General features: G+C 44.0%; 2 protein-coding genes across 4 annotated transcripts; one reads left to right on the top strand and one right to left on the bottom strand.

Moving 5' to 3' along the window:
• Positions 1–1,942: 1,942 nt before the first annotated feature.
• LOC113512733 (coiled-coil domain-containing protein 137) lies at positions 1,943–10,459 on the bottom strand. The gene is made up of 6 exons (XM_052894610.1): positions 10,258–10,459; positions 10,050–10,189; positions 8,623–8,771; positions 7,982–8,167; positions 3,306–3,404; positions 1,943–2,140 (listed from the first exon to the last, which is right to left on the bottom strand). The coding sequence occupies exons 1-6, from the start codon at positions 10,332–10,334 to the stop codon at positions 1,949–1,951; spliced, it is 843 nt and encodes a 280-aa protein (XP_052750570.1). The 5' UTR covers positions 10,335–10,459; the 3' UTR covers positions 1,943–1,948.
• A 1,726-nt stretch (positions 10,460–12,185) lies between these two features.
• LOC113514029 (WD repeat domain phosphoinositide-interacting protein 2) lies at positions 12,186–26,779 on the top strand. 3 transcript variants are annotated; one of them, XM_052894083.1, is made up of 8 exons: positions 12,186–12,809; positions 13,603–13,764; positions 18,681–18,771; positions 18,866–19,060; positions 19,469–19,926; positions 20,001–20,161; positions 23,435–23,497; positions 24,678–26,779. In XM_052894083.1, the coding sequence occupies exons 1-8, from the start codon at positions 12,733–12,735 to the stop codon at positions 24,818–24,820; spliced, it is 1,350 nt and encodes a 449-aa protein (XP_052750043.1). In that variant the 5' UTR covers positions 12,186–12,732; the 3' UTR covers positions 24,821–26,779. The 3 variants fall into 3 exon arrangements, with proteins under 3 accessions (XP_052750043.1, XP_052750048.1, XP_052750049.1); XM_052894088.1 differs by lacking the exon at positions 23,435–23,497 and having other exon boundaries at positions 12,189–12,809; XM_052894089.1 differs by lacking the exons at positions 23,435–23,497; positions 24,678–26,779 and adding an exon at positions 24,083–24,132 and having other exon boundaries at positions 12,190–12,809.

The raw sequence follows: 26,779 nt of genomic DNA on the forward strand, positions 1-26,779 counted from the left end.
AACCAGTGGAGCGAATCATGAGACACAATTAACATTGTATGAAGTCGCTTGTTAATTTGATCGAGTAACATAAGTATTTATAGTTTTTGTTTCTTACAAAAAAATAAATACGTTTTTAGTAAAATTATCTAGGTGTCAGATTACAGATTGCAATGAAATTATACACTACATGATGCACATGTCTCAGACCTCAGGCCTCAGGCCTCAGGTATAACAACGTATAAGACATGGCGATCAGTATAATCTGTTAAATCCATTATGCTATTCATGCCTATAAGTAATTGTGGTCATTTTTCACCAATTGGACTTGATAGCTTGTTTACAATTGCATCTTGTATCTCGGGCCAATCTTCCTCCCTCAACTGTTTACAATTTGGTTGGAAAATCATTATAAAATACTATCATCTATTGAAACAGAACACGCAGACCAACTCATGCAATTTTATATATGTCTCTAAACAATTTAGTTAAAAGGCTCTTGTCATTAATGTGAGCACATTGGCCTTGAAACGCGTTACTTTAACATAAAATAAATAATACGTATGTCGATCACGCACTGTGAAAATAATGGACATAGAACTTGATATAGTAAAAATTCCCACTTGTGAAGACATACCATCTGCGTACTTGCCCTCCTCGTTATAAATAAAAATATTAAATTCCGTGTAGGATAGTACTGTAGATACCCACACAAGAAAAGATACAACTTGGATCATAAGGGGAAAAGATTATTAATACGAGGGTCTAATGGCCTTCTTGCTGGCAATAGGTACATTCAGTCTGGTCGACCTTCAAATTAATTACCATCAGGTGAGCCGCATGCTCGTTTGCCCCCTGTGTTGTAAAAAAAAACCTTCAAATGGTCCCTCTGGAAACCATCCCAGTTAATTCCTGGTGAATTGAAGAACCAAACCTTTTATTCTACGTCTTTTTATATCAACTAAAAGATAATTAAGTACCTACACCTGAATTGTTACTATGTATCTATATTAGAAAATGCATAATAAAATAAACGCCTGTGAGAAAACTCATAGCACGGTTTTTTGTGAACAATTTTTGCTATATCAATTTTATTGATACCAATATAGTAAGTGGGGGTCAATTGAAGAAAATGTCAGAAGGACATTTACATGAGAGGCGCTCGCAATATATCCATTTTTGGCGTATCTAGAGATATATGCATAGAGATGAAAATGAGTACAATATACATGCCCGTAAAACGTTATTGTCTTGATAGGGCAATCCAATACAGCTGTTAATGATAAATGTGCATGCTATTAGTCGATCATGCATGGACTTTTTAGGACCATGTAATATTATATTAGACGTACCTACTACATTTAAATGAATAATGTTAACAGAAATTTAAAAGAGTAACTGTTGAGTTTCTTTCGGGCTCTTCTCAACAGATAACAATTTTCCGATACCTGCAGTAAATTAAAATACAGTGACGATTTAAAAGTGCTTGTCTAGTTGAATAAAGATGTATTACAAGAGGGAGACTGTACAAAAGTCGATTGCTTGGGTACCTCTGTCCCATTCGTGTTTCAACCGTGAAGTAGTTGTGTTTGCATGGCTGTTTCGGTTTGAAGGGTGGGATATGGCGTGAATTTACAGGGTACAGAGGAATAGCATCTGAGTACTCAGAAATGGCAACGCATGGGGGAAACAGTATACTCTGTAATGTCCATGGTACTGCTCATGTCTATAGACGACGGTTACCACTTTCTATCAGGTGGGTCGTTAGCTTATTTGCCATTCTAAGTTGTATAAAAAAAAAGATGATTTGAATTTACAAATTAGTTTCATTCCGAACTGTTTCGATATACGAGACGAGGAACTTTGCGCAACGCAAAATGTACGGATTTATGACAGATCTGCAAGAATGTAAGTGTGAATATTTCCTCTTTTACGAGTTTTATTAGCAAAATAAAAGCGAAGCTAGGTTTCATTTTTGTTTATTAGGTTTTATTTTAAGAGCGCGATATGCCGCGACGGCCTCGAGACGCGCCCGCTCGCGCCTCATCCGTTCAGCTTCCGCCAGTGGACGGTGCTTCTGCTGCTTCACCTCCCCCTCGCCCTCCGCTACGGACGGCTTGTTGTGCAGCAGCTGCTTTAGCAGCAGATCTCGTTGTCCCGGCTGCGGGAAGGAAACAGGATGTCGACTTACCAGCGCAGGTGAATTTAGAATTTTGCGTTAAATAAAAGAGTGCAGTGAGACCATAACCAAGAATACAGTCATATTAAGTATAAAATTATAAATATTTGTAAATATAGTTCATACATTATAAAGGGGGAAAATTGTAATTTCCTTTGTTTGTAATGGATAACCTCAAAAATTACTCAACCAATTTTGAAAATTCTTTCACCAATTAAAAACTACACTGACAGTGAGTAACAGTAACTTGCGTATTATTATATTTTGGATAAAATTGCACATTGAGTAGCAAAAATTTAATAAAATACAAATTAATCTCTTTATCTACCCATGTAAAGCTGGGGTGGAGCTCTAGTTAAAAAGTAAAGAATACTCCTAAGATCAGTAAAGGTCGACTAATGGACAGAAGAATAGTATTAACAGTAGCTCGTTCATAAGGTATGTAGAAGCATATACTTTCTGCCTCACTATCACTAAGGCGTCCCACCTTTAAGCCGCTTCAGAGTGCTGTCTGTACGCTGTACGTGTGTGCCCCGTCTTCATTATACCACACAGGATTATGGCATCAGTTCCGATACTGATATAACAACGGACTTTGTCCTATGCGGTCAAAAAAGTTCTTTTTCAGAGCAGACTACAGTACTGAACAAAAATTGGAGATGTATGGGTACATAATATATATAATATTTTATATTTATATTATACGTAAAAAAATTTATAATCTCTGCAAAATGGATGGTTTTAAAAATGCGGAAGCCAAACATAGGATACAACGATATTTACAAAATCTTGAATACAATGCCACAGAATTGATATTACATACCATTTATTGATATTCGTATATAGTAGTGTATGTCTTTTGTACATTTAATTGTATGTATTTATATATGTAATATTGAAAGTACTGATATAATTTTCTGTTTTATGCGCATGTCTTCACGAGGCATTTCATAATAGAGAACGATGTCATTTTAACTTGTTGTTATCGTAAAACATGGTAATCTCTTATGAACTCCCGCGATACAGGTTCGCCTAGTGCGGGCTCCAATGTATTCGCTGTTGTAAATTTCTTGTATTTAATACTATAATATACAATATATATAATATTATAATACATATAATATGTTGAGTACGTAGTCGGACTAACCCTGGGCGCGGCGGCGGCGGCGCGGCGCGGGCGCGGCAGCGCGGGCGGCGCGGCGGCCGCCTCCCCGAACGGCACGCGCTCGTACTGCGGCGCGTCCGCCTGCAACCACGCCGTACACTCATACCCTCCCGTACTACACACACACACACACACACACACATCTACGCGGCGCGGCGGCCGCCTCCCCGAACGGCACGCGCTCGTACTGCGGCGCGTCCGCCTGCAACCACGCCGTACACTCATACCCTCCCGTACTACACACACACACACACACACACACATCTACGCGGCGCGGCGGCCGCCTCCCCGAACGGCACGCGCTCGTACTGCGGCGCGTCCGCCTGCAACCACGCCGTACACTCATACCCTCCCGTACTACACACACACACACACACACACACACATCTACGCGGCGCGGCGGCCGCCTCCCCGAACGGCACGCGCTCGTACTGCGGCGCGTCCGCCTGCAACCACGCCGTACACTCATACCCTCCCGTACTACACACACACACACACACACACACACACATCTACGCGGCGCGGCGGCCGCCTCCCCGAACGGCACGCGCTCGTACTGCGGCGCGTCCGCCTGCAACCACGCCGTACACTCATACCCTCCCGTACTACACACACACACACACACACACACACATCTACGCGGCGCGGCGGCCGCCTCCCCGAACGGCACGCGCTCGTACTGCGGCGCGTCCGCCTGCAACCACGCCGTACACTCATACCCTCCCGTACTACACACACACACACACACACACACACATCTACGCGGCGCGGCGGCCGCCTCCCCGAACGGCACGCGCTCGTACTGCGGCGCGTCCGCCTGCAACCACGCCGTACACTCATACCCTCCCGTACTACACACACACACACACACACACACATCTACGCGGCGCGGCGGCCGCCTCCCCGAACGGCACGCGCTCGTACTGCGGCGCGTCCGCCTGCAACCACGCCGTACACTCATACCCTCCCGTACTACACACACACACACACACACACACACATCTACGCGGCGCGGCGGCCGCCTCCCCGAACGGCACGCGCTCGTACTGCGGCGCGTCCGCCTGCAACCACGCCGTACACTCATACCCTCCCGTACTACACACACACACACACACACACACCTCGACGCGGCGCGGCGGCCGCCTCCCCGAACGGCACGCGCTCGTACTGCGGCGCGTCCGCCTGCAACCACGCCGTACACTCATACCCTCCCGTACTCACACACACACACACACACACACACACACACTACGCGGCGCGGCGGCCGCCTCCCCGAACGGCACGCGCTCGTACTGCGGCGCGTCCGCCTGCAACCACGCCGTACACTCATACCCTCCCGTACTACACACACACACACACACACACATCTACGCGGCGCGGCGGCCGCCTCCCCGAACGGCACGCGCTCGTACTGCGGCGCGTCCGCCTGCAACCACGCCGTACACTCATACCCTCCCGTACTACACACACACACACACACACACACACATCTACGCGGCGCGGCGGCCGCCTCCCCGAACGGCACGCGCTCGTACTGCGGCGCGTCCGCCTGCAACCACGCCGTACACTCATACCCTCCCGTACTACACACACACACACACACACACACACATCTACGCGGCGCGGCGGCCGCCTCCCCGAACGGCACGCGCTCGTACTGCGGCGCGTCCGCCTGCAACCACGCCGTACACTCATACCCTCCCGTACTACACACACACACACACACACACACACATCTACGCGGCGCGGCGGCCGCCTCCCCGAACGGCACGCGCTCGTACTGCGGCGCGTCCGCCTGCAACCACGCCGTACACTCATACCCTCCCGTACTACACACACACACACACACACACACACATCTACGCGGCGCGGCGGCCGCCTCCCCGAACGGCACGCGCTCGTACTGCGGCGCGTCCGCCTGCAACCACGCCGTACACTCATACCCTCCCGTACTACACACACACACACACACACACACACATCTACGCGGCGCGGCGGCCGCCTCCCCGAACGGCACGCGCTCGTACTGCGGCGCGTCCGCCTGCAACCACGCCGTACACTCATACCCTCCCGTACTACACACACACACACACACACACACACATCTACGCGGCGCGGCGGCCGCCTCCCCGAACGGCACGCGCTCGTACTGCGGCGCGTCCGCCTGCAACCACGCCGTACACTCATACCCTCCCGTACTACACACACACACACACACACACACACATCTACGCGGCGCGGCGGCCGCCTCCCCGAACGGCACGCGCTCGTACTGCGGCGCGTCCGCCTGCAACCACGCCGTACACTCATACCCTCCCGTACTACACACACACACACACACACACACACATCTACGCGGCGCGGCGGCCGCCTCCCCGAACGGCACGCGCTCGTACTGCGGCGCGTCCGCCTGCAACCACGCCGTACACTCATACCCTCCCGTACTACACACACACACACACACACACACACATCTACGCGGCGCGGCGGCCGCCTCCCCGAACGGCACGCGCTCGTACTGCGGCGCGTCCGCCTGCAACCACGCCGTACACTCATACCCTCCCGTACTACACACACACACACACACACACACACACACACGCGGCACACCGAACGGCACGCGCTCGTACTGCGGCGCGTCCGCCTGCAACCACGCCGTACACTCATACCCTCCCGTACTACACACACACACACACACACACACATCTACGCGGCGCGGCGGCCGCCTCCCCGAACGGCACGCGCTCGTACTGCGGCGCGTCCGCCTGCAACCACGCCGTACACTCATACCCTCCCGTACTACACACACACACACACACACACACATCTACGCGGCGCGGCGGCCGCCTCCCCGAACGGCACGCGCTCGTACTGCGGCGCGTCCGCCTGCAACCACGCCGTACACTCATACCCTCCCGTACTACACACACACACACACACACACACATCTACGCGGCGCGGCGGCCGCCTCCCCGAACGGCACGCGCTCGTACTGCGGCGCGTCCGCCTGCAACCACGCCGTACACTCATACCCTCCCGTACTACACACACACACACACACACACACACACATCTACGCGGCGCGGCGGCCGCCTCCCCGAACGGCACGCGCTCGTACTGCGGCGCGTCCGCCTGCAACCACGCCGTACACTCATACCCTCCCGTACTACACACACACACACACACACACACACATCTACGCGGCGCGGCGGCCGCCTCCCCGAACGGCACGCGCTCGTACTGCGGCGCGTCCGCCTGCAACCACGCCGTACACTCATACCCTCCCGTACACACACACACACACACACACACACACACACACATCGCGCGCGGCGCGGCGGCCGCCTCCCCGAACGGCACGCGCTCGTACTGCGGCGCGTCCGCCTGCAACCCGCCGTACACTCATACCCTCCCGTACTACACACACACACACACACACACACACACTACGCGGCGCGGCGTCCCCGAACGGCACGCGCTCGTACTGCGGCGCGTCCGCCTGCAACCACGCCGTACACTCATACCCTCCCGTACTACACACACACACACACACACACACACATCTACGCGGCGCGGCGGCCGCCTCCCCGAACGGCACGCGCTCGTACTGCGGCGCGTCCGCCTGCAACCACGCCGTACACTCATACCCTCCCGTACTACACACACACACACACACACACACACATCTACGCGGCGCGGCGGCCGCCTCCCCGAACGGCACGCGCTCGTACTGCGGCGCGTCCGCCTGCAACCACGCCGTACACTCATACCCTCCCGTACTACACACACACACACACACACACACACACATCTACGCGGCGCGGCGGCCGCCTCCCCGAACGGCACGCGCTCGTACTGCGGCGCGTCCGCCTGCAACCACGCCGTACACTCATACCCTCCCGTACTACACACACACACACACACACACACACACACACACATCTACGCGGCGCGGCGGCCGCCTCCCCGAACGGCACGCGCTCGTACTGCGGCGCGTCCGCCTGCAACCACGCCGTACACTCATACCCTCCCGTACCACACATCTACACGTAGCCATCGGTGGACAATTCATCCGCCCACTCACGGAAATTGCCACACTATTTAGCAATTGAGACCTATAAAATCGAAGGTAGCTAAACGCCATAAAATCAATTTCATTTTCACTCTCTACTCAAGTACAGAGAGAGTTCTATTAGATGAAATTCAAATTATTACTAATATTCTAATTTTTTTTCAATTTGATTTAAAATATAGTAAATTGTTCCATATCCTTGACAAAATATTAGCTTTTGTAGTTTCCTAAACATTTAACAGACTTGAATTTAGCTGTCTTAGATTTTATAGGCCTCAATTTACACTATTTTACCATTGTAAGCTAGGCACTCAGCGAAGAAAGAGATTGTTAGTAATGTGGAATAACAGCCCACTGCTAGCAAAATGCCCAGTTAGATCAACCTCCACATGGCCCCCCTAAATACCAATGTACTGAATTCCATTTCCATCTTTTCATTCTCACCTATAATCCTTCACTAGTGCCTCTCAGAATATATTGCTAGCGTAGGCAGGGTTACCATTCCATTACCATTCTTTAAAAAAAACTAGGCACTTGGTGCCAATGAAAAAGTTAATTGGAATAAACTGTAGCATTATACTCATACATCTAGAGCACGTAACTTCTTTTCCTTCTTCTTGAGCGCGAGCCGCTGTGCCCGTGACAGCGGCGGCGGCGCGGCGGCGGCGGCGGGACCGGCGCGGGCGGCGGCGGCGCGCTTCCGCTTTCTTTCGCGGCGCTCGCGCTGCGCCGCCATGCGTTCGCCTTTTACATCATCCTCCTCTAAATCTTGCTGTAAATTAATTAAATAATAAAGTTCTTTATAATTTTTTTCTTAACAGCTTTCCTAATATTTTAGTTGAAACAGGAAACAGTCAGTTGGGCTACCATCACTTTACAGCATGGTGTATGCATAATGACAATGCTGTATACATTACATGACCACAAATTAATGCATGCAGTATTATAATATTCCTTCCATTTCTGTTTAATGGTAATAATTAAATAATCTCTAATAACTAGAATATAGAGAAATAATATAAAACAAGCTGAGACCTACAGGATAGTGCTGTGGTTCAGCTGCATTGTGCAGTGCTCTAATGGCACCGTTGATGCGAAGAGTAAAGTCACGTCCTGACTCTCCTGGCAGTATTATAATATTCCTTCCATTTCTGTTTAATGGTAATAATTAAATAATCTGTAATAACTAGAATATAGAGAAATAATATAAAACAAGCTGAGACCTACAGGATAGTGCTGTGGTTCAGCTGCATTGTGCAGTGCTCTAATGGCACCGTTGATGCGAAGAGTAAAGTCACGTCCTGACTCTCCTGGCAACTTGCGCAGCCTAGCGACTGGATTATGGGCTAGACTTTTTTTATTTCCATCATCTGTAACTATAAGTAAAAATAATGGTTAACGACTTAAAATATATAACAATCATTATTCTTTTGTTAGTGCTAAACTACAAGCAACTGAAACTTAGCACACCTAGCGCAAGCTTGTTAAGTCAGCAGCAATTTTTCTCAGAAGCAAGTGAAAATAATTGTCTTCATATAAATGTAAAATAATACAACTACTATATTGCTGAATGATTTTTAAAAAATGTTTAATTTTCTTGTTATATATCACCATCATTCATATCATATACATATATGAGACAATTGCCCAACCTGTCCCATCTTAAAATATTGGGTGGGGCAGGTTATCAATGCAAGAGTGTCATGACCATTCATTTACTAACATAGTTGAGTAAATTTGTAATCTAACCCTTATGCAAATGAATTCATTTGTCAAATTAAGAGTGATTGTGTCACGAAATGGAGAAACCACTTTGAAAACTGTTCAGGTTCAAAGAGGATATGGTATAAAACTATACAGCAAATGCCTTCATTAATACCCTGGTTTCAAACAGCAAGTCTTTCAAGATCATATTTAGTGATAGCGTTCAGGATGCGATCTGGTCATGTTCCACTCAACAAATTTTATCATCTTATAGGATTGAAACAATCACCAAATTGTATGTATTGTGACAAAGTGGTGTGACAAAGACCTTCTACATTTGCTGGTGGAATGTGGCCGGAAATGTAACCTGAAACAGCGGATTCTGGGAGATATGCCATTATATAACGGTAATGTCAATTTAATACTGGGTCAACCTGGCAGTCGCAATGCAAGACATCTATATCTGTGGGTAAAGGTGTCCCTGATGGACTGACAGACTGACTTTTAGACAATCCCTATGAGACTGGCATAGTCACTCCGGTGTACTAAAGCCTCAACAAAAATATGATTAAAAAAAAAATTGTAATCAACAGGATGGGCCTTATGTTGTCTGAATTAATAAATAAATTATTATTATTATATCATCATCATCATAATCATCATCACAACAACTGTCCACTGCTGAACAAAGGCCTCTCCCTTCAAGTGTGGGTTTATTACAGGGTATATACAATTAAGTATCTATGATAAATTCTATATTGTTAATGCACTGACTAGCACTAGCCTGTACTTACTTGTACTTGGGCACTGTGATGAGATATTGTGGACATATATTTATTAAATAACTGCGACTGTCTCTATGTACATACTATAAAAAAAAAACACTAATAGAATAATTTTGATTTTGATAAAATTTGGAATGTTAGTAAATGTAAGAGTTCTACCTGTACCACTGACATGGTGTTTGCGCTTCTTTTTATTGCCAGTTTGTTTTTTGTCTTTGTCACGAAACGCGAACAGATTGATGAGAGAACGCGGCACTGGCTGGTCATCCGGGTCCTTTGGAGGTGCATTGATCTTCGTCTTTAATCTATAGCAATACACTCCATAAATAACGAAAACATAAATTTGAGACAAAATTAATAGAAAATAAGTTACATTTGTAAACGTCGTGCATTTTGCTCCAGGGGATCTTTGACACCACGATGTTTTTTAGCCGGAATTTTGCGACCCATATTTAATTATAGATATAATTAAACACTAAATAACAATTGTTTATCTTATAAATTCAATATTTTTTTGATTCAAGAAATTTTAATTTGACAAGCACATGTTTTTGGCATTGACAGTATAACATAGATGATATGTCACATGACAGTTCTGCTCTTAGAACAAGAATTACATAGGTGATAAAATTGTCAACTTATAGCAGACTACTGTATAGAAAATGTTATTATATTAAATTATAAATTATGTTAAATTCAGATACAACCTGCTTGCATTTTTCTATAATCTAGTAATGTAAAATTTGTCATTGATCAATAATTGACATATAAAACATTTTCTATACACTGGCCTGCTATGAATTGAGAAAAATAGCAACTGATAATGTATTTTTCGTCCTCTTTTTACTAATTATATTTGCATAAGAAAAAAGGAGACAACCATATGATTTACAATTTTATTTTCTCATTCCTTCTATGTAATTCCTCATTTTTAGTTTTTAATATCTCATGCTTAGTTTGGCGGATTACGGAAAAGAGGACGAAATATACATCATCAGTTGCTATTTTTTCTCATTTTTATAGTCTCCTTATTAAAAAAAATGTTTACATATTGATGAAAAGTTCAATCTGCTAAATTTCCATAAATTACACTATCACACATATAAGTATTGCACTTTACAATTTTCATCTCCTTTTTCTACACTTATAGTAATAAAAATCATTTAATTTTCGGTGTTTTATATAATTTGAGCATGCAATTTATATTGCTTATCAATATGGCGAATTAGCGTGCGTGGCAATTGATTATTAGTACACGTGGCAAAAAAAGACAATACAACATACATTTTACTGTAGGAGCGAGCAAAAGAAAAATATCTTAGTTATGCTTTCAATTTATACTTTGTCTGCTTTATTATTATATGTTTTATTATATTTATGACAGAGATGGTGCTACTTCATCTTCTTTGTCTTATAACCTCAATGATTGTGTGTTTGCCTCGAACTGCGTTACTACTATATACGGGAATCATAACATCTCAGATAACACCTGTTCGCGACATTACAATCATTTTATAGTTATAGCGATGTTTATAGTTAATTGTTAAGTCCTTAGTTTTAATCGTTTTTTTATATTGTTACTTTTACATAGATTTAAGATGTACCTATAGCGTAAGTTGAATAAAACATTCCTTTGTGTCTTGTTATTATTACCTGTAAATAGAATAAGGAAAAGAAATTGTAAAAAAGATGTTATCATGCGACCGGGCGGGTATAAAGATAGGCCGCCTTCCGTCGAGCGGCATTCGCATTCTCGCATTGACGCACTGCACTCCCGAGAAGAAATAGGACAACAAGAATTCTCTTCAGACGGTACCGGAGGCTTCAGAAAAGTAATCAGTGCGTTTCTCTCCAGCCTGAACCAACGCCCCTACAGTCCACGCTCACCGAACGGCCGTCTGCACCGTTCAACACCAATACCAAAAGAAATCATTATAATCATCATTCTCTCTAATGTCTGAACTATAAGTTTATAACTATATATTAATATTTATTATTACATAGGTACTTAAATAATTACTTTTAAATTTTAATAAATTTAAGGCAATTAAATCACTTTTGGAGATGTTCAAATTTTGAAATTGATTGGTAGATACTAAGCGCGAAATACTAATAAAACCTAAGAACAATTAAACTCACAACTAGATGGCAACACCACCAATAGCAGTGGAGAGGGTATGTGTCAAATTGTCCACCAATAGCAGCACTTGTTTCTTCTGATTGTTGTGGAAGGAGGTGACACATCTTTGTAGACGTTTACTTGTGAGCATAGTGGACATTTTATTATTTGCAATCACGACGTATAGTGATCGATTACAGTTACAATATTAAAAGTTTTTCGTCTTGTTCGACTATTAAATATTTTTGCCTAATATAAGTTTGTCTATCTGACTGAAGTGATCACATTTTCTTTATACCTGATACAAAGAAAAAAATATTTTTCAATAATTTGCGTCTAAAAATATATGATAGTAAAAATATTAAACATTAAAGTGAAAAAAATTAGCATTTCAACAATTTTATCACTGTGCTTATTGTTAACTTTTTTCAAATTATTTACTTAACAAAGCGTGGTATTATAATTGCGCGCGTGTGAACCGTTCTGTACATCGACTACAGTGGAGCGAGTTTGTTGTGCGATTTGTGTTGTGCGGGAGGGGGCTTGTTTAAGTAGCAAGGTCGTTCTTTGTGTCAAAAATTTACTTCTTGTTACGATTAATTAGTTTTCAAAACAAAATTCAACATTTCTACGAACAAACATTTTTGATCTAATACAAAGATCGCGGTACGTGCATGTCGTGTGTGGGATTTAGCTTTTGAAACAAATCTGTTTTCTTGCAACGTTCCAATGAGTTTGGGAGCAGGTCAAAACACAGAGGGAACAAATGCAGGAGGGATATTCGTACAATTTAACCAGGACTGCACGTAAGTTGACAATTGAAGTGGTTGATAATAACTGCTCACGACAGTTTGACTGTCATGTTACGAGGGCGGAGCCTCAGCCTTTCTTCTGCCCTTCAAGGTCCGTCCGCTGGCTGGTTGGTTACGAAAGCATGCAATGTCATGTTATAGCGTCAATTTTGCCACAAGTGCTATCTACTGATGGCATGGTGATGCAATATGTCATTGCCAGGTATGTCGTAACGAGCGTCGCACACATCTCCGTTGTATTGTTGCGCTACTGGCGTAAACAAACATGGCGTCCACCACTTACCAGCTGTTAGCTACTAGATAGGCTTAATACTCCGCCCTCGCCTTTCTTTGTCTGCCTGTTTGGCTGTAGAGAGAGCTGGAACTCTCAGTGCAGTTATGCTCATGAATCTTTTTGTTTGAAGTATGTCTGCAACACTTGGATCAGTTAGCATGTTATTTTCTGCTATTATTGTGGTACATTACTTAACAATAGCTCATTCTTTATCATAAATTTTAATTATATTTTATATATAAATATATAGATAATATATTTAAGGCAGTATTTGAGTATAATATCTTCCTGAAATTTAATTGTATCTTTTTGTCTTTAGACAACATTAGTGAATTTCAACTTAACTATTGCAAAATATATTTTAATATTAAAATATTTGCTTAATTATTTTTTTAATGATAATTACATGTAATGAATGGTTAATATGAAACATTAAGAACAAGTATGAAATAATGTAGATTATGGCTGCCAAGCTATGAATATAGCTATAAATGTTTGTCTTTATGGTGACAGGTCACTAGTGGCAGGTAGTAGTAGCGGCTACCACTTATTTGCCCTTACCCCTGATGATGGAGTGGAGGAGATTTATGCAAGCCGCTCGGGGCAGGACACCTGCCTCGTGGACCGCTTGTTTAGCAGTTCTCTCGTCGCGATTGTCACTGTATCAGCTCCCAGGTATGATAAGTGAAATTGTTTAATAATGAAATGATGATTCATTAATAAATATGCAATGTCATTTTATAACATTTTAGGAAATGTATAATGACTTTTAATGCTTAGACTGGTATTGTATATTTAAATATTTTAATCTATACTTGTAAAGAAATTGTGGTAAAAATTCTACAATATTTTTTCCCTTCAATTGTAATGATTCATCAAACAGACCTACCAGTGTCTCTGAGACTGAGTCTTAAAAGTCAAAATATTTATAATTTGTGCTTTTCTATGAACAACCTAATTTAGTATTTTATTATTTGCTCATTAAAGTTATCTGTCCAGAAACTTGTTGCTGTTATGTAGTTTGAAATTATTTTAATTTGGCTATAATATGGTCCGGGTGCCTTGAATAATTCATGCTCACTAGAATGTTATGACAGGTAGTGGATTGGTGTGCTGGGTTATTGAGTTCCCTAAAATATTGTTGAGCTAAGCTAGCCATCATACTCATAAACAGGTGCTGCCTGTAGGGACAGGGTCTATTTGTTTTTTCTTTCTTGTTATGGTAAACACATTGGGTGCATACGAACCTAAAGCATTGTACATGTGGTGGAAGAAACTACTATCTGATCATTATTTGTAAAATGTGAAACATAATTCATTAAATGTTCTACTGCATCCTATAGTGCGGCGTTTTCCAACGTGGCACCCACGTCCCACAGAGGGGCATTTCATAGTTAAGGGGGACAATTAAAAAATAGATTCGAAGCTATTTTAACCGTCTTGCTCTGGGCCATTTAAATGCAATGCTATGCTAGATATCCAGTGCCAAAATTAACAAAAAAAAAAGTAAATAAAAAAATGCTGTAAATATTTATTAGGTATAATTTCATTTTGACGTTATCAAAATATCATCTGGTCAATAACTTTGTCGGAAAAAATTATGTATGGGACATAAAAATTTTAGAAATGTTCAAGTGGGACATGGCACAAAAAAGGTTGGGAAACATTACTATAGTGTATTGCCTATCTTGTCATTTCTCAATACATACTGGGACACAACAGTTTCTTTCTAAGTTTACCATGTAAAGGAACTCATAATTATAACCATGATAAGCTAATTTGTTTCACAACTATTTTGTTATTACTATTTCTTATCTCATTGTGTATTGAAATGTTAAAACAAACATAATCAGAAAGTACCATTATTATACATATGTAGTGTGTAGTTTTTATGCCTATACTGTACAGAGTGAGCCCACACTTGCCACCTGAACATGCTCTTACTATAAGAGGTTCAGTTTTTCTTTCTTTGGGGAAATTATTGTTACCCGTGATTCTAATTTAGAAGACCTGACGGATTTTAAGATCGAATTCCAATCTAATCCTTTAAATTTACAATATCAGTCTATCTTTTTAAATCGTTCATGTTTAGGGCTCTCTGGTGTCTTCAGTAGTTGGTGTTCTGGGGGGAAAGTGATTGTTAGTAAGGGGCTCTAACTGACCTGCTTCATCCTCATCTATCATCCCTCGCTGGTACCTCGCCAGCATAATTATCGATAACGAAGGCAGGTTCACTATTTTATTCATTAAAAACTTGGTATTCTGAGTTTCTAGATCTTTACACGGGTAAAGCAATTACAAAATACTACTTTTCATTCATTTGTTCATTGTTGTATTTCAAATTATCATTCTGTCAATATCAATGTTATCGATATGATCAAATCATTGCAATTCGACCGTGAAAAAACTGCCGAGCAAATTTGCATTGCATTAATGATATTAGTGGGGACTTTGACTCGTTGTTTGTAAACAACAGATGTTATGTAGAAGTCGTTGGAGCATTTGTAACTATCAAAAATGTTATCAGCTGCAATCGGCAACTATTTGCGTGCTCGTGAGCCGCGAAGTAATCAATTGTTTCAACGCCACCTGTCTATACATATTGCGACGTCACTCTATTATTATAAAAGAATAAAATCAGTGATAGAATAATAATGCGCATTTGTTTATTAATCATCGTTGTCTTTGTTGCGGCTTCTACTTTGTCTTGTATCGATCTGCGTAACGATCTATGATCATGAAATGAAATGCACTGACAGTAGGTACGCGATTTAGAAACAGAATATTAAAACAGACGCTATAAAATAAACGTATGAAAAAAAAAATTGATATAAATGTATGGTGCTTAATACAGAAGTACAACAGCAAAGCATACTGTTATTAAGTCAAGTAACGTAATTTTTTTTACATCAAATTCTCTTCTGTTCCAAGCTCGTTCAAAAATACCATTTGTAAAGTTTTTTCCAATCATTTAACTTTTAAATATTCACGTAGAAATTAATATATTTTGCTTTGAGATGAGAGCAAGATTTGAAATACGAGGAATCGCAAACTCCATCGCTGCACACGACCCCGACATGCGGGGTGGATGTTGGTATCTAACAGTTTCATACACCTCAGACTAACACTTAACAAAAAACAAATGAGGTGATTTTATGGGAATTAATGGTATTTCAATTTCAATGAAAAAAATTGCTTTGAGATACGAGTAAGGTTAGGGAACGAATTAAACTCATATGTCGAGGTATCTATTTAGCATCATCTTGCAGAATTTATTTCTACAGACGTGTACCTATCTACATCTATCTATCTAGATAAAGTGGTAAACTAAACCAATGCTGGTACACTACATAATTACGGTTTGTGAGGTAATACAGGTACAGTGTCCAGTTTATTATTTGTAAATGAGCGGAGCACCGCTATTATTGCACGATGCGTGGTGCGTGGTGCGTGGTGCGTGGTGTGGTGGGCTGCAGCACCAGATATCATTGTTGTAATTCATATTCACAGTAATGAACGCTGCAAATAACTGTGATGTGTGAAGGGTGCAACAGGGCGACGTAGCGGTGTGGGTTACACATCGTTACCGCTACCGCTACGTGAACTATGCCATATTGGATTATCACGTTAGGAAATAACAATAGGTCTCTGTGAATATTACGAAATAAAAATTGATAAATAAATATAGGCAGCCAGTATTCATTGTTTCAGACAATTGCTACACATAATAAATATTCATATTGAATCGATCGTTATAAAAAGGCGTGTAATGTTTTTTGGGTTATACATGACTGGACAGATTTGGATATATGCTGTAGTTTCCTATAATATCAATATGAAACGTTATCTAAGAGTCCCGAACAAATAATTAAATACATACTTGCGTATCTACTGCATGCTATGCTAAACACTGCTATGCCTGGCTATAGTCGAATAGTATTAATTTTAACAAAATTCAACTATTACCAACAACATTGAAGTGGTGCCTACGCTATTATATTAAATAGTTCTGTCGTGCCAAGTTACCTTCTGGAACACTAAACTAAATGACACGTACGCACAAACTGAGTAGAGTTAATAATACTATGAGTTTGTAGTTAAATAAACGAGACTAAAACTCGTTAAGTTACAACGTTTATCCAAAAGGGGCGACACTTACTTTATTTACATACTATTATGTAATTATCTCTGGGTGAGCACACAAAATGCATTTACAATATAAGCATTAGATAATAAGGTTGAGCGGAGCTGCCAAGTGACGTAGCGTGACGTGACGTGTGCATCGGGCTGTTGTGTAAGAAGAGAGAGCACCACGGCCAAGTTCACGTCGCTGACGGTAAAAATACGCGCCATGGTCGCGCCGCCGTTTGTTTCCACCAGTTTACCGCCATACAGTTCGCCCGCTTGCCCGCCGCCTCCCAACACACGTACTAAAGGCCGTTCCCTACGATTATAGAATTATGTCACCCGAGGAACACTGCGAAGTCGACGCATCAATTTATTCTTCCGCTAAGCAACCATTTAATTCAATGAGTACGCAACGAATAACTAAAACGGTACGCAAAGATTATAGAATTAAAGATTAAAGATACTTGACAATGGGAACAAAGCACAATACCTAGTGTATTATATTGTAAGAAAAAAACTCTAATGAAACCCTATACCAAACCTCTGGTCAGCACGATAGTACTTGTCTCCGCTCCTTATGGGCAGGGGCTCGTGCCTCGTTAATGGGTTGTTACCGGAAGGATATTGAGCTATAGTCTATATCTAATCAACTTCTCTATTCTTTTATTAAACTTGCACCTCGTGAAGTATTTCTTATAACCTACATAGAAATCTGAACATGTTCCATGCGTGGGTCGTGTGATTTGTTAGTTCTTGACTGAAACTGCTCTTTGAACTAGGGGTAGAATTCACTTACCATAACGCGTCTTATCTTAAACGAATAAAAGGAAAACAACAAAATGTTTTGTATCTGATAACGGTAATAATTTATCAGCCAATGTCGCTGATTCTGTTATCGCCAAAGCGCTTAACAGTTCAATGAATTCTGAGCTTAATAAATCTCGACCAAACATCATTGAAAGTCCGCTAAAGTCTGAAAAAAAAACAAGCCAAACTTAAAGTTATTGACCTTTTTGAAGTTTCGTCAGAATTTATAATGAATAAATGAATATGACTCATCTTCTGGTCTCCTTAATGTGATCGTTCGACGTCTTTATGTTTAAAAACTTAAGTGGCATTTGTCATTTCCTACATGAGACGTGAATTTTTTAGGATATGTTTTCGTGGTCCAGATAGCCGCATATCAAGTATAGAAACTGATAATATTGTTTCAGCTGGCATCGTAAGGGCAAGCGGTTATTATATCAGCAGCTCCTAGCGTGACGTGAAGAGAAATAATGATCAGAAATGTTAAAACCTGTCCAATTCAAAGCGAGTCGCTAATGAATATTGTTTTATAATTGATTCAAACACATTTACAATTATAATATGTGTGTACGGTTAGCGTGTATTGTACTAGCAGTTGTGTTGTACATATGTAGACACGGACAGTAATTTAGAACGGCATGTTTCTTAATTTGCAGGAAGTTGATCGTGTGCCACTACAAGAAGGGCACTGAGATATGCAACTACAGCTACAGCAACACCATCCTCGCGGTGAAGCTCAACCGATCTGTGAGTATTATGCTCGGACCGGCCACTGTGTGGTGCGACGCCGTCGCGTGCCCGCCCGCTACTATGAGCTCATGAGCGTATCGTGCAATTGCAGAGGTTGATAGTGTGCCTGGAGGAGTCGCTCCACATCCACAACATCCGCGACATGAAGATTCTGCACACGATCCGCGACACGCCGCCCAACCCGCGCGGGCTGTGCGCGCTCTCGCCCTGCGTCGACCACTGCTACGTCGCGTACCCGGGCTCCAGCGCCGTCGGCGAGGTGCAGATCTTCGACGCCGTGCACCTGGTCAGTATGTCTGTCACTCCTGTCCTCCCCCAGGAATATCACAATCGTATCACAATCATAAGGATTTGTATATTGGGTATTGCTTTTAATTTTATCACTTGGTTTACATGACTAAATAATCTTTATTCTTGTGCTTCGATAGAAGAATGTAGTTTCGAATAATATCAATGAATCTAATTAATTGATCTTATTTTTTGTTAAGTTTGCAATATCAAATACCTATAAACATAAGGCATAAGGATTTGTATGACCTGTGTATGCTATTTTTGTAAGTATCGTTACTTACATTAAAAAAAATAGCAAAACACTCTTATTCAAATGTGTGTAAAGTAGACGTATGAGCCGTACAGTGTACAGTGTATAGTGTATTGTGTAACGTGGCGCGGCGTGGCGCGGTGCGATGTGCAGAACGCGAAGTGCGTGATCAGCGCGCACGACAGCCCGCTGGCGGCGCTGGCGTGGTCGATGTGCGGGCGGCGGCTGGCCACCGCGTCCGAGCGCGGCACCGTCATCCGCGTGTTCGCCGTGCCCGAGCGCACGCGCCTCTACGAGTTCCGGCGCGGCGTCAAGCGCTGCGTCTCCATCGCCTGCCTCGCGTTCAGCGCGTGCGGCGCCTACCTGGCCGCCACCTCCAACACGGAGACCGTGCACGTGTTCCGGCTGCAGGAGGCGGCCGACGAGGCGCCGCCCGAGCCCGAGCCGGCCGCCGCCGAGCCGGCCGGCTGGATGGGCTGGCTGCAGCAGGCCGTGTCGGCCGGCGCCGGCTACCTGCCCGCGCACGTGGCCGACGTGCTGGCGCAGGGCCGCGCCTTCGCCGCCGCGCGGCTGCCCGTCACCGGCTACCGCGCCGTCGCCGCGATCACCAAGTGAGTGTCCGCCGCGTGCGTGGCTGTCGGTGTAGAGTGCAGGGTGTGTGACGCACGTGTGTCGGTGTGTGCAGCACGGCGCGCGCGCCGCGGCTGCTGGTGGCGACGTCGGCGGGCGTGCTGCTGGTGTTCGCGCTGGACGCGGCCGAGGGCGGCGAGTGCACGCTGCTGCGCCAGCACCAGCTGCTCGAGCCGGCGCCCGCGCCCGCCGCCGCGCCGGCGCTGCTGCACGCAGGTATGTAGCCGCACACCACGCACACCGCGCGACACCACACAATTGCTGATTTTATGTTTACATCATGTTTCGCTCATCCGCAACTGTGCCTTCGATTCTATCCGAATGTAAATAGTTAACTAGACGACATTTTTACTCTTAAAACATTTGTAGTGCTCGTACTACATGATGTCGAGACATCGTGTACACACAGACAGTTCGTTAAAACTACTAAAACGTTAATGCGACGCCTTGAAGTCTGTATATCATTTACTTTTGTGTCTTAACAACACTATTTTTCCCCATAAAATACGTTTCAAAGAATTTGTTAAGCCAAGGAATCGATCATACTGTCTATATGTCTATATATATATATATATATATATATATATATATATATATATATATACTTATGAATTTACTTTTTTTCTAGCCACAAATATAATATTCTTTAATTATTAGAATTCAACGTTATAGCTATGAAGCAACAAATTAGAAAAAAAATAACTGAAATATCAGTAATATTTTTGTTCTCATAAACTACTTATTTATATATTCTTTATAGCATTCTCTCTCAGTTAACCTTACTTACTAGACTACTTAAATAAATTTATTGCTTCCTTAACCATCGTCATATGTTTTTTAATTGCGATAATTTCATTATTGCGCCCTCTATCAGAATCATCGATACGAAATAACTGTCACTTCAGAACATAATAGCCATGTGGCAGCTCATTTGGGTAATGCACGTGGATTTCTGATGAAAACTTGTTTAGTATTGGTCTGGCCAGAGCAATACTAAACAAGTTATATTCCTCGGTTGAAACTAAATATTTTACTTACACATTTTTTATACTTTGGATTATAGAGGGGTGTATCATATTGTCGTAGACAGTCGATACCTGATTTTTATTGCTCATTGTCTGCAGTAAAGGGAGTACACAGAACAACTGATACAAATAGAAAAGGTATCTACACAAAAGACAGGCTCCTTTTCTTGTCTCTCTTTAAATACGTCGAATAATATTTAGACTATAAAATGTTCATTAATTGCATCATGAACAAAAGGAGAAATTCTATAGGCGTACATTTTACCTGGGCCCCTACCTGCTTACTTTATATTAAGTTAATATTTTACAAAAGAAACATACGTCACGACTCCTAAAAAGTTTCTCGAAGTGGAAGATTATTTGTGTATTGTAGTCATTGTGATGAACGCAACACTCAGCAAATTTTTCTGGGCAAATTTTTTATTTTACGCCACGTGGCAGGAGACTAGCTTTTCTTTCGGGCACAACATTTACATATTTTTCGCTGATTATATTACTAAGTACATTCAAATCATTTCAAATCATATTTATTCATTTGCTACATGGTACAATAAGAAGTTACATATACAAGTAGGTACTTAGCATGCAGCACCCTGTAAAGGTATGCAAACGTTAGACTGTATTTAGTCTCTACATTATATTACAATTATAAAGTCCAAACGTTTATCTAATTACAGTGTTCTTTATGTCAAACTATCATATAAAATTATGGTTTATATTTTAAGTAATTTTTAATACATTACATCTTTTAATATTGTTTTGTCATTTAAATATTCAATAACTGCATAATACTGTTTCTCAATGTGGGGCCCACACCCCAAAGGGGGAACAATTTGATAGTTAAGGGGGGTCAATAAAAAAATGGACTCGAAGCGATTTTAACCCTCTTGCTCCTGGCCATTTAAATTCAATGCTACGAGTAGATATATCGTGTCAAATTTTACAATAAAAGTAAATAAAAAAAATGCTGTAAATATTTATTAGATATAATTTCGTTTGACATTACTAAAATATCAACTAGGCGATTAGAGTCGAGAAGTAAAATGTTTCGGGAAAAATTATGTCTGGGGGCATAAAAATTTTAGAAATGTTCAAGTGGGACGTGGCACAAAAAAGGTTGGGAAACACTGGCATAATAGCATTTTTTTTAAAAGACGGTGAACTAACTTTGATTTAAATCTCTCTATTGGAAGATCCTTTATTTCCGGAGGTAACTTATTGTAGACCCGTATTGCCATTTGTGCTTAATTCCTTTGTATTTTATTGGTAACCGGCAATCTTAAACTCTACCTTGCTCTATAGAAAATCCAGAACAAAACCAGCAATGTAGTAAGCTAACTACCTGAAGCTGAGCTTTTCATCCTTTTGTCTATACTGTGTTACCTGTCTATACTGTATACCTAGCGAGTAATTGTAAAGCAATAAAAGGCAAATGAACGTATTTTTATTTCTTTTTATTTGTATTCGTAAATCGAAGTGCGTACAGTTGTGGATTTTTGTTTTATGTTCACCAATATTGCTAAAGATTTATTCCGTCAAGGGCTGCTCCTCGTAGCCCTCGACCCTTGTTGCATGTCATCAAACTGTCAGCACAGGTTCGTCTCGAGCGGCCGACCGGGTATTTTGAGCGCACGGTATTTTTTTTTTGTCAATTCTGAACCGATTTTAATAATCCATTTTCAGTCCAAAGGATTGACGTTGTGATTTATTTGTACCCTGCGAACCTTTACTTTTCGACACATTTTTGCGCTGTGCACACCAACGCCGGGTCACAGGTCCGTCTGCCGCTCGAGTGAATCGTTGTCTAAGTTCTAGTTATCTAAATCGTTTCAATTACGATTAATGATCACAATAATTCGCCAAAGACTAACTCGGCGGCCGCGTCCGGCCGGACGCCATCGTCCGGAGCGGGCGCGGCGCGCGCCGGACATTCTGTCTCACTCACCCGCTGCCTCCCGCACCCCCGCCCGCCGCCCCCGCCCCGCACCACCCTGCCGCCCGCGGCGCCCTACGACCAGCCGCCGCACCGGCCGGCAGTCGCGGCTTCGACTAAAACTTCCAACTAAACATTATCACCATCGAAGCGTCCAGTTCGCTTTTACTACTTGTTGTCATAGCGGTCGTACATGATTAATCCCCATCGCATCGTACACCCACCACGTATCAAAGTATGATAACTATACGATACCCACGTCTGTGGTTTATATTTTATATAATCGTATTCTGTATTTATTGATATTTATTTATTTATAAGTATTATTATGGTCTACGAGTACCTCGTATCGATGGAAACGTATCGGGTGCTGATCGTTTTCGTCATGGAACGTGGTTCGATTCCCGTTCGCTCGCTCGTCACGGGGTGCGGGGCGGGGCGGGTCTGGTCCTTCCCGGCCCCGCCCCCGCCCCGCCGGCCCCGCCGCGGCGATCGCAGGCGCGTGACGCTAACGTGTTGTTCCCGGAGCAGCCGCGGCGGCCAACAACAGTTACGCGGGCGCGCTGCGAGGCCGAGACCCCACGCGGATGACAGGTACTCGTCGTGCCCTGCGGCCTCCCCTCCCCCCGCCCCCGCCCCCGCCCCCCCAGCGGGCTGCGCACGCGGGCCGCGAGCCCTGCGGCGGAGGGCCCGCGTGCGCAGCGCCGCTACCAATGTTAATCGAGCCTCGCCCCTCTCGCTGCCGCCCGATATCAAGAAATCAATGGCGCGACTTCCCAGGACCTCGGCACGCGATGACTTCTATGTCGATCGAGATGCGCGCAGCGAGGGTGTTCACGTAAGTAAGGACGGTGAGTGCTCGTGTTGCTGTCGACTTAGATTCGAGTCTTTACCGCTCGTGTTACTCACAAGATCGTCGACGCTCGGAGACCGATAAGGAGGTCAAGTTGTAGACTATCTATTTTTTGTTGCTTCGCAACGAGACTACTAACTTGTTCGCCGAGAATCCCGCTTCTCTCCCGTCCCGATCCCTCGTGCACCACCCCGTCCCACGCACATTACACACACTGATACTGGCGATTGGAGAATGCGCGGTCCGGCGGCCGGCGAGGAGCCGCGAGCCGCGAACGCGAGCCGGACGGCCGCGACGGCGGCGGGTACAGTGTGCGTTTGGTGCAGGGTTGGAGCTGCGGCGGCCGGCCGGCGCGCGCTAGCCGGCGGTGAGTAGCCAGCGCCCGCCCCGCCCCCCGCCCGCCGCCCGCCCCCCGCACGCGGCGCGTACGCTCGCGCCCGTCACATGATCTCATTTATCTTTAATTTTCACCGTGCGGTGCGCCTGCGTGCCAATGTTATCTTTTTGTTTTTGTGGAGCACCGCGTGGTCGAGATGTATATGTATATATAACGAATTTTTATGTACTTTAGCGATATTTTTTTTATTGTTACCACTCAACGGACACTATTCCCTGTAACAATACTCTGTACCACCGCTATCGTACTCGCTTCTCGAGGGACTAGCAAAAATAAATGCAAACTAAAAGCAAATAAAAGACCGAGAAATACGAGCCGGAGAACCGGCGTCCCGTAGACGATGTCAGTTTTTTTTCTTCACCGCCGCAATCCCTCCCCCCTTTCCGCTCGACCTCGGGCATATATATAGCTGGGTGTAGATATCAGTTTCGACGAAGTGAGAGGTTCACCTGGAAGTAATTGTAGAATACTAGCGCAAGGCCGGGCCGGGCCGGGCGCGAGTGCAGCTGCGGCGCGTGTTGCAGATTCGGAGCGCGCGTGCGAGCTGGGCGCGGCGCTGGCGGGCGAGCCGCCGCGCGGGCCCTTCGACCTGCGCGACCCGCGCCACTTCCCGCCCATGCGGCCCGCCGCCGCCGCCACCGCCGCCGCCGACACGCCCGCCCAGTAGTCGCCCGCGCCGCCCGCGCCGCCGCGGCAGCTCCTCGCGCCGAGACGATCAGCGGCGACGAGTGTATTTAAAAAAAATTGTACTTTCCGGAATTACTACCGGCCACTCCTATTCGTAGCGGTGACATTTCTCCCTCGCTCCATCGCTGCCCAGTACTGTGAACTTTCTATCTACGTGTTATTCGTAGCCGCCGTTTAAGTTTCTCCTTCGGGCGCTCGTCGGGAAACGCGTCCCCGGCTACAGTAGGCAGAAGTGATGCCGCGCGAGAAATCCACTAGTAAGTTGATGCAGGTTTTGGACCTAGGGGGTACGCGACCGTGCGATCGGGGCCCGCGTCACCTACTAGGCCCGAGTATGTTGTGTACCATTGTTCGTGCTAGGAGAAATCTCACCGCTCGTAACAGTAGGAACGATTACGCTGCGCGTACCCTTTTTTCTGGTCAGTGGTCAGGCTTAAAAAAATAAATAGTACCACTTTTCGAGTAGTAGTAATTCTGGAAAGTTCCCAATAGTAGCCGACGGTCCCGCGTCGCCTTCGTGTGTATCTTGTAGCTTCGAGTGTAGCTCGATTTAATGAGGCCGGGCGGCTTTGTGTGCTGACGTGGAAGGCGAAGCGGGCACCGTCGCGGCGGTGGCCGACCGAATCGGAACCGTTCGAGGAGCTACCCATCTCTTGTAGCGTAGTGAAATGCGCACACTCATGTCTTTGGTTACGTAGCGTGTGAGTCGGTACAGACCCCCGAGTCACCAGCGCGGGCAAAGTATCCGTTAATATTAGTTATTATTACAAATTTGTTAATATCATAAATTGTGATATACGTTTAGTTTCATTTATCAATAATACGTGTAATACTTTATTTAAAATGTGTGACTGCTTCCAAGTTGGGAGGTGGAATAAAAAAAATGATGTGTCATAAGTTGTATATAAATATTTTTTTTAATAATAAATAATTATAGAAATAAAAATTATTACGTATAATCTACTTCGACTGTGGTTTTACATGTTTAGCAAGTAATCACTATGTTTTTTACCTAGCGTACAATATTTTTACAATAAACCGATCTGACCAATAATATTTCATTTTATTTGTATATTTTTTTTTTATTATTGTAAACAGTGACAGTAATAAATGTACCTATATATCATTTGATAAATAAATTAATCTTATTCTATGAAAAAAAAAACTTATTGTAACCGCAAAGACATGCGTTTGCGCGTTGCGGTGTCCCCGCACCGGTGTAAATAATGTGCAGCAATGACGCACTTGTAAAGTAATGTAACTGCTACGGAGGGCTCGCGCCCGACGCCGCACGACGTCGTCCGGCGCCGTCCGGTCCGGTCCGGTCCGGACCGGCGCGCGCCCTCCGTTCTATATGTGATACGTGGCGAAGGGTGAAAGGTCACGCGAGAGTAGTGTGTGAATGTGTGCGCGTATTATATGATAGCATTGTCTCACGCCGCTGCTTTTTATTTTATTATAAAGATCTTGTGCCGATGATTTTTCTTCGGATGTATAAATACATATGTACATATACGTTATTGATATTTGACATCGGCGGACACAATACGCTCACTCAGTAATAGTAATCAAAATATTTGATTGTAAACGATATGTGCGCTTCGAGTGTAGCCAGCGCGGGCTGTCCTGGGACAGTGTATTTTAATGATCTGTTGTAGTCGTCTGTGCTGAGCTCGGATGTCATGTTGGTGTGTCCGTCCCGCTCGCACGCCCGCGCTTGCTCGTCTATCGCACTCGCATGGCTGCGCACGCTCACACTGTCGCGCTACCACGCTGTCTGTGTACATTTGTATCAGTATCGGCGTCTTGTACTAATTGTGAATCGTTCCCGAATTCGAAAAAGTCGCCCGTAGTCTGCGAGGCGCAGCGCGACACTGTCGCTGCGGCTTAGACACAATATTGTAAATAATTATAAAAGTAATATTTTTACAAAATGAAA

The sequence above is a fragment of the Galleria mellonella genome, unplaced genomic scaffold (assembly GCF_026898425.1).
Source record: "Galleria mellonella isolate WM207_F2 unplaced genomic scaffold, CSIRO_AGI_GalMel_v1 utg116, whole genome shotgun sequence".
Taxonomy (NCBI): Eukaryota; Metazoa; Arthropoda; class Insecta; order Lepidoptera; family Pyralidae; genus Galleria; species Galleria mellonella.

Excerpts from the sequence above, each read along its gene's own strand:
- LOC113512733 (XM_052894610.1), bottom strand. The coding sequence starts at position 10,334 with ATGGGTCGCAAAATTCCGGCTAAAAAACATCGTGGTGTCAAAGATCCC. Across the intron at positions 3,405-7,981 it reads AGAAGTTACGTGCTCTAGAT|GCGGACGCGCCGCAGTACGA; the intron begins GTATGAGTATAA and ends GCGTGGTTGCAG. Across the intron at positions 2,141-3,305 it reads CCGCCGCCGCCGCGCCCAGG|CCGGGACAACGAGATCTGCT; the intron begins GTTAGTCCGACT and ends TCCTTCCCGCAG.
- LOC113514029 (XM_052894083.1), top strand. The coding sequence starts at position 12,733 with ATGAGTTTGGGAGCAGGTCAAAACACAGAGGGAACAAATGCAGGAGGG. Across the intron at positions 12,810-13,602 it reads CAATTTAACCAGGACTGCAC|GTCACTAGTGGCAGGTAGTA; the intron begins GTAAGTTGACAA and ends TTATGGTGACAG. Across the intron at positions 18,772-18,865 it reads CGGTGAAGCTCAACCGATCT|AGGTTGATAGTGTGCCTGGA; the intron begins GTGAGTATTATG and ends GTGCAATTGCAG.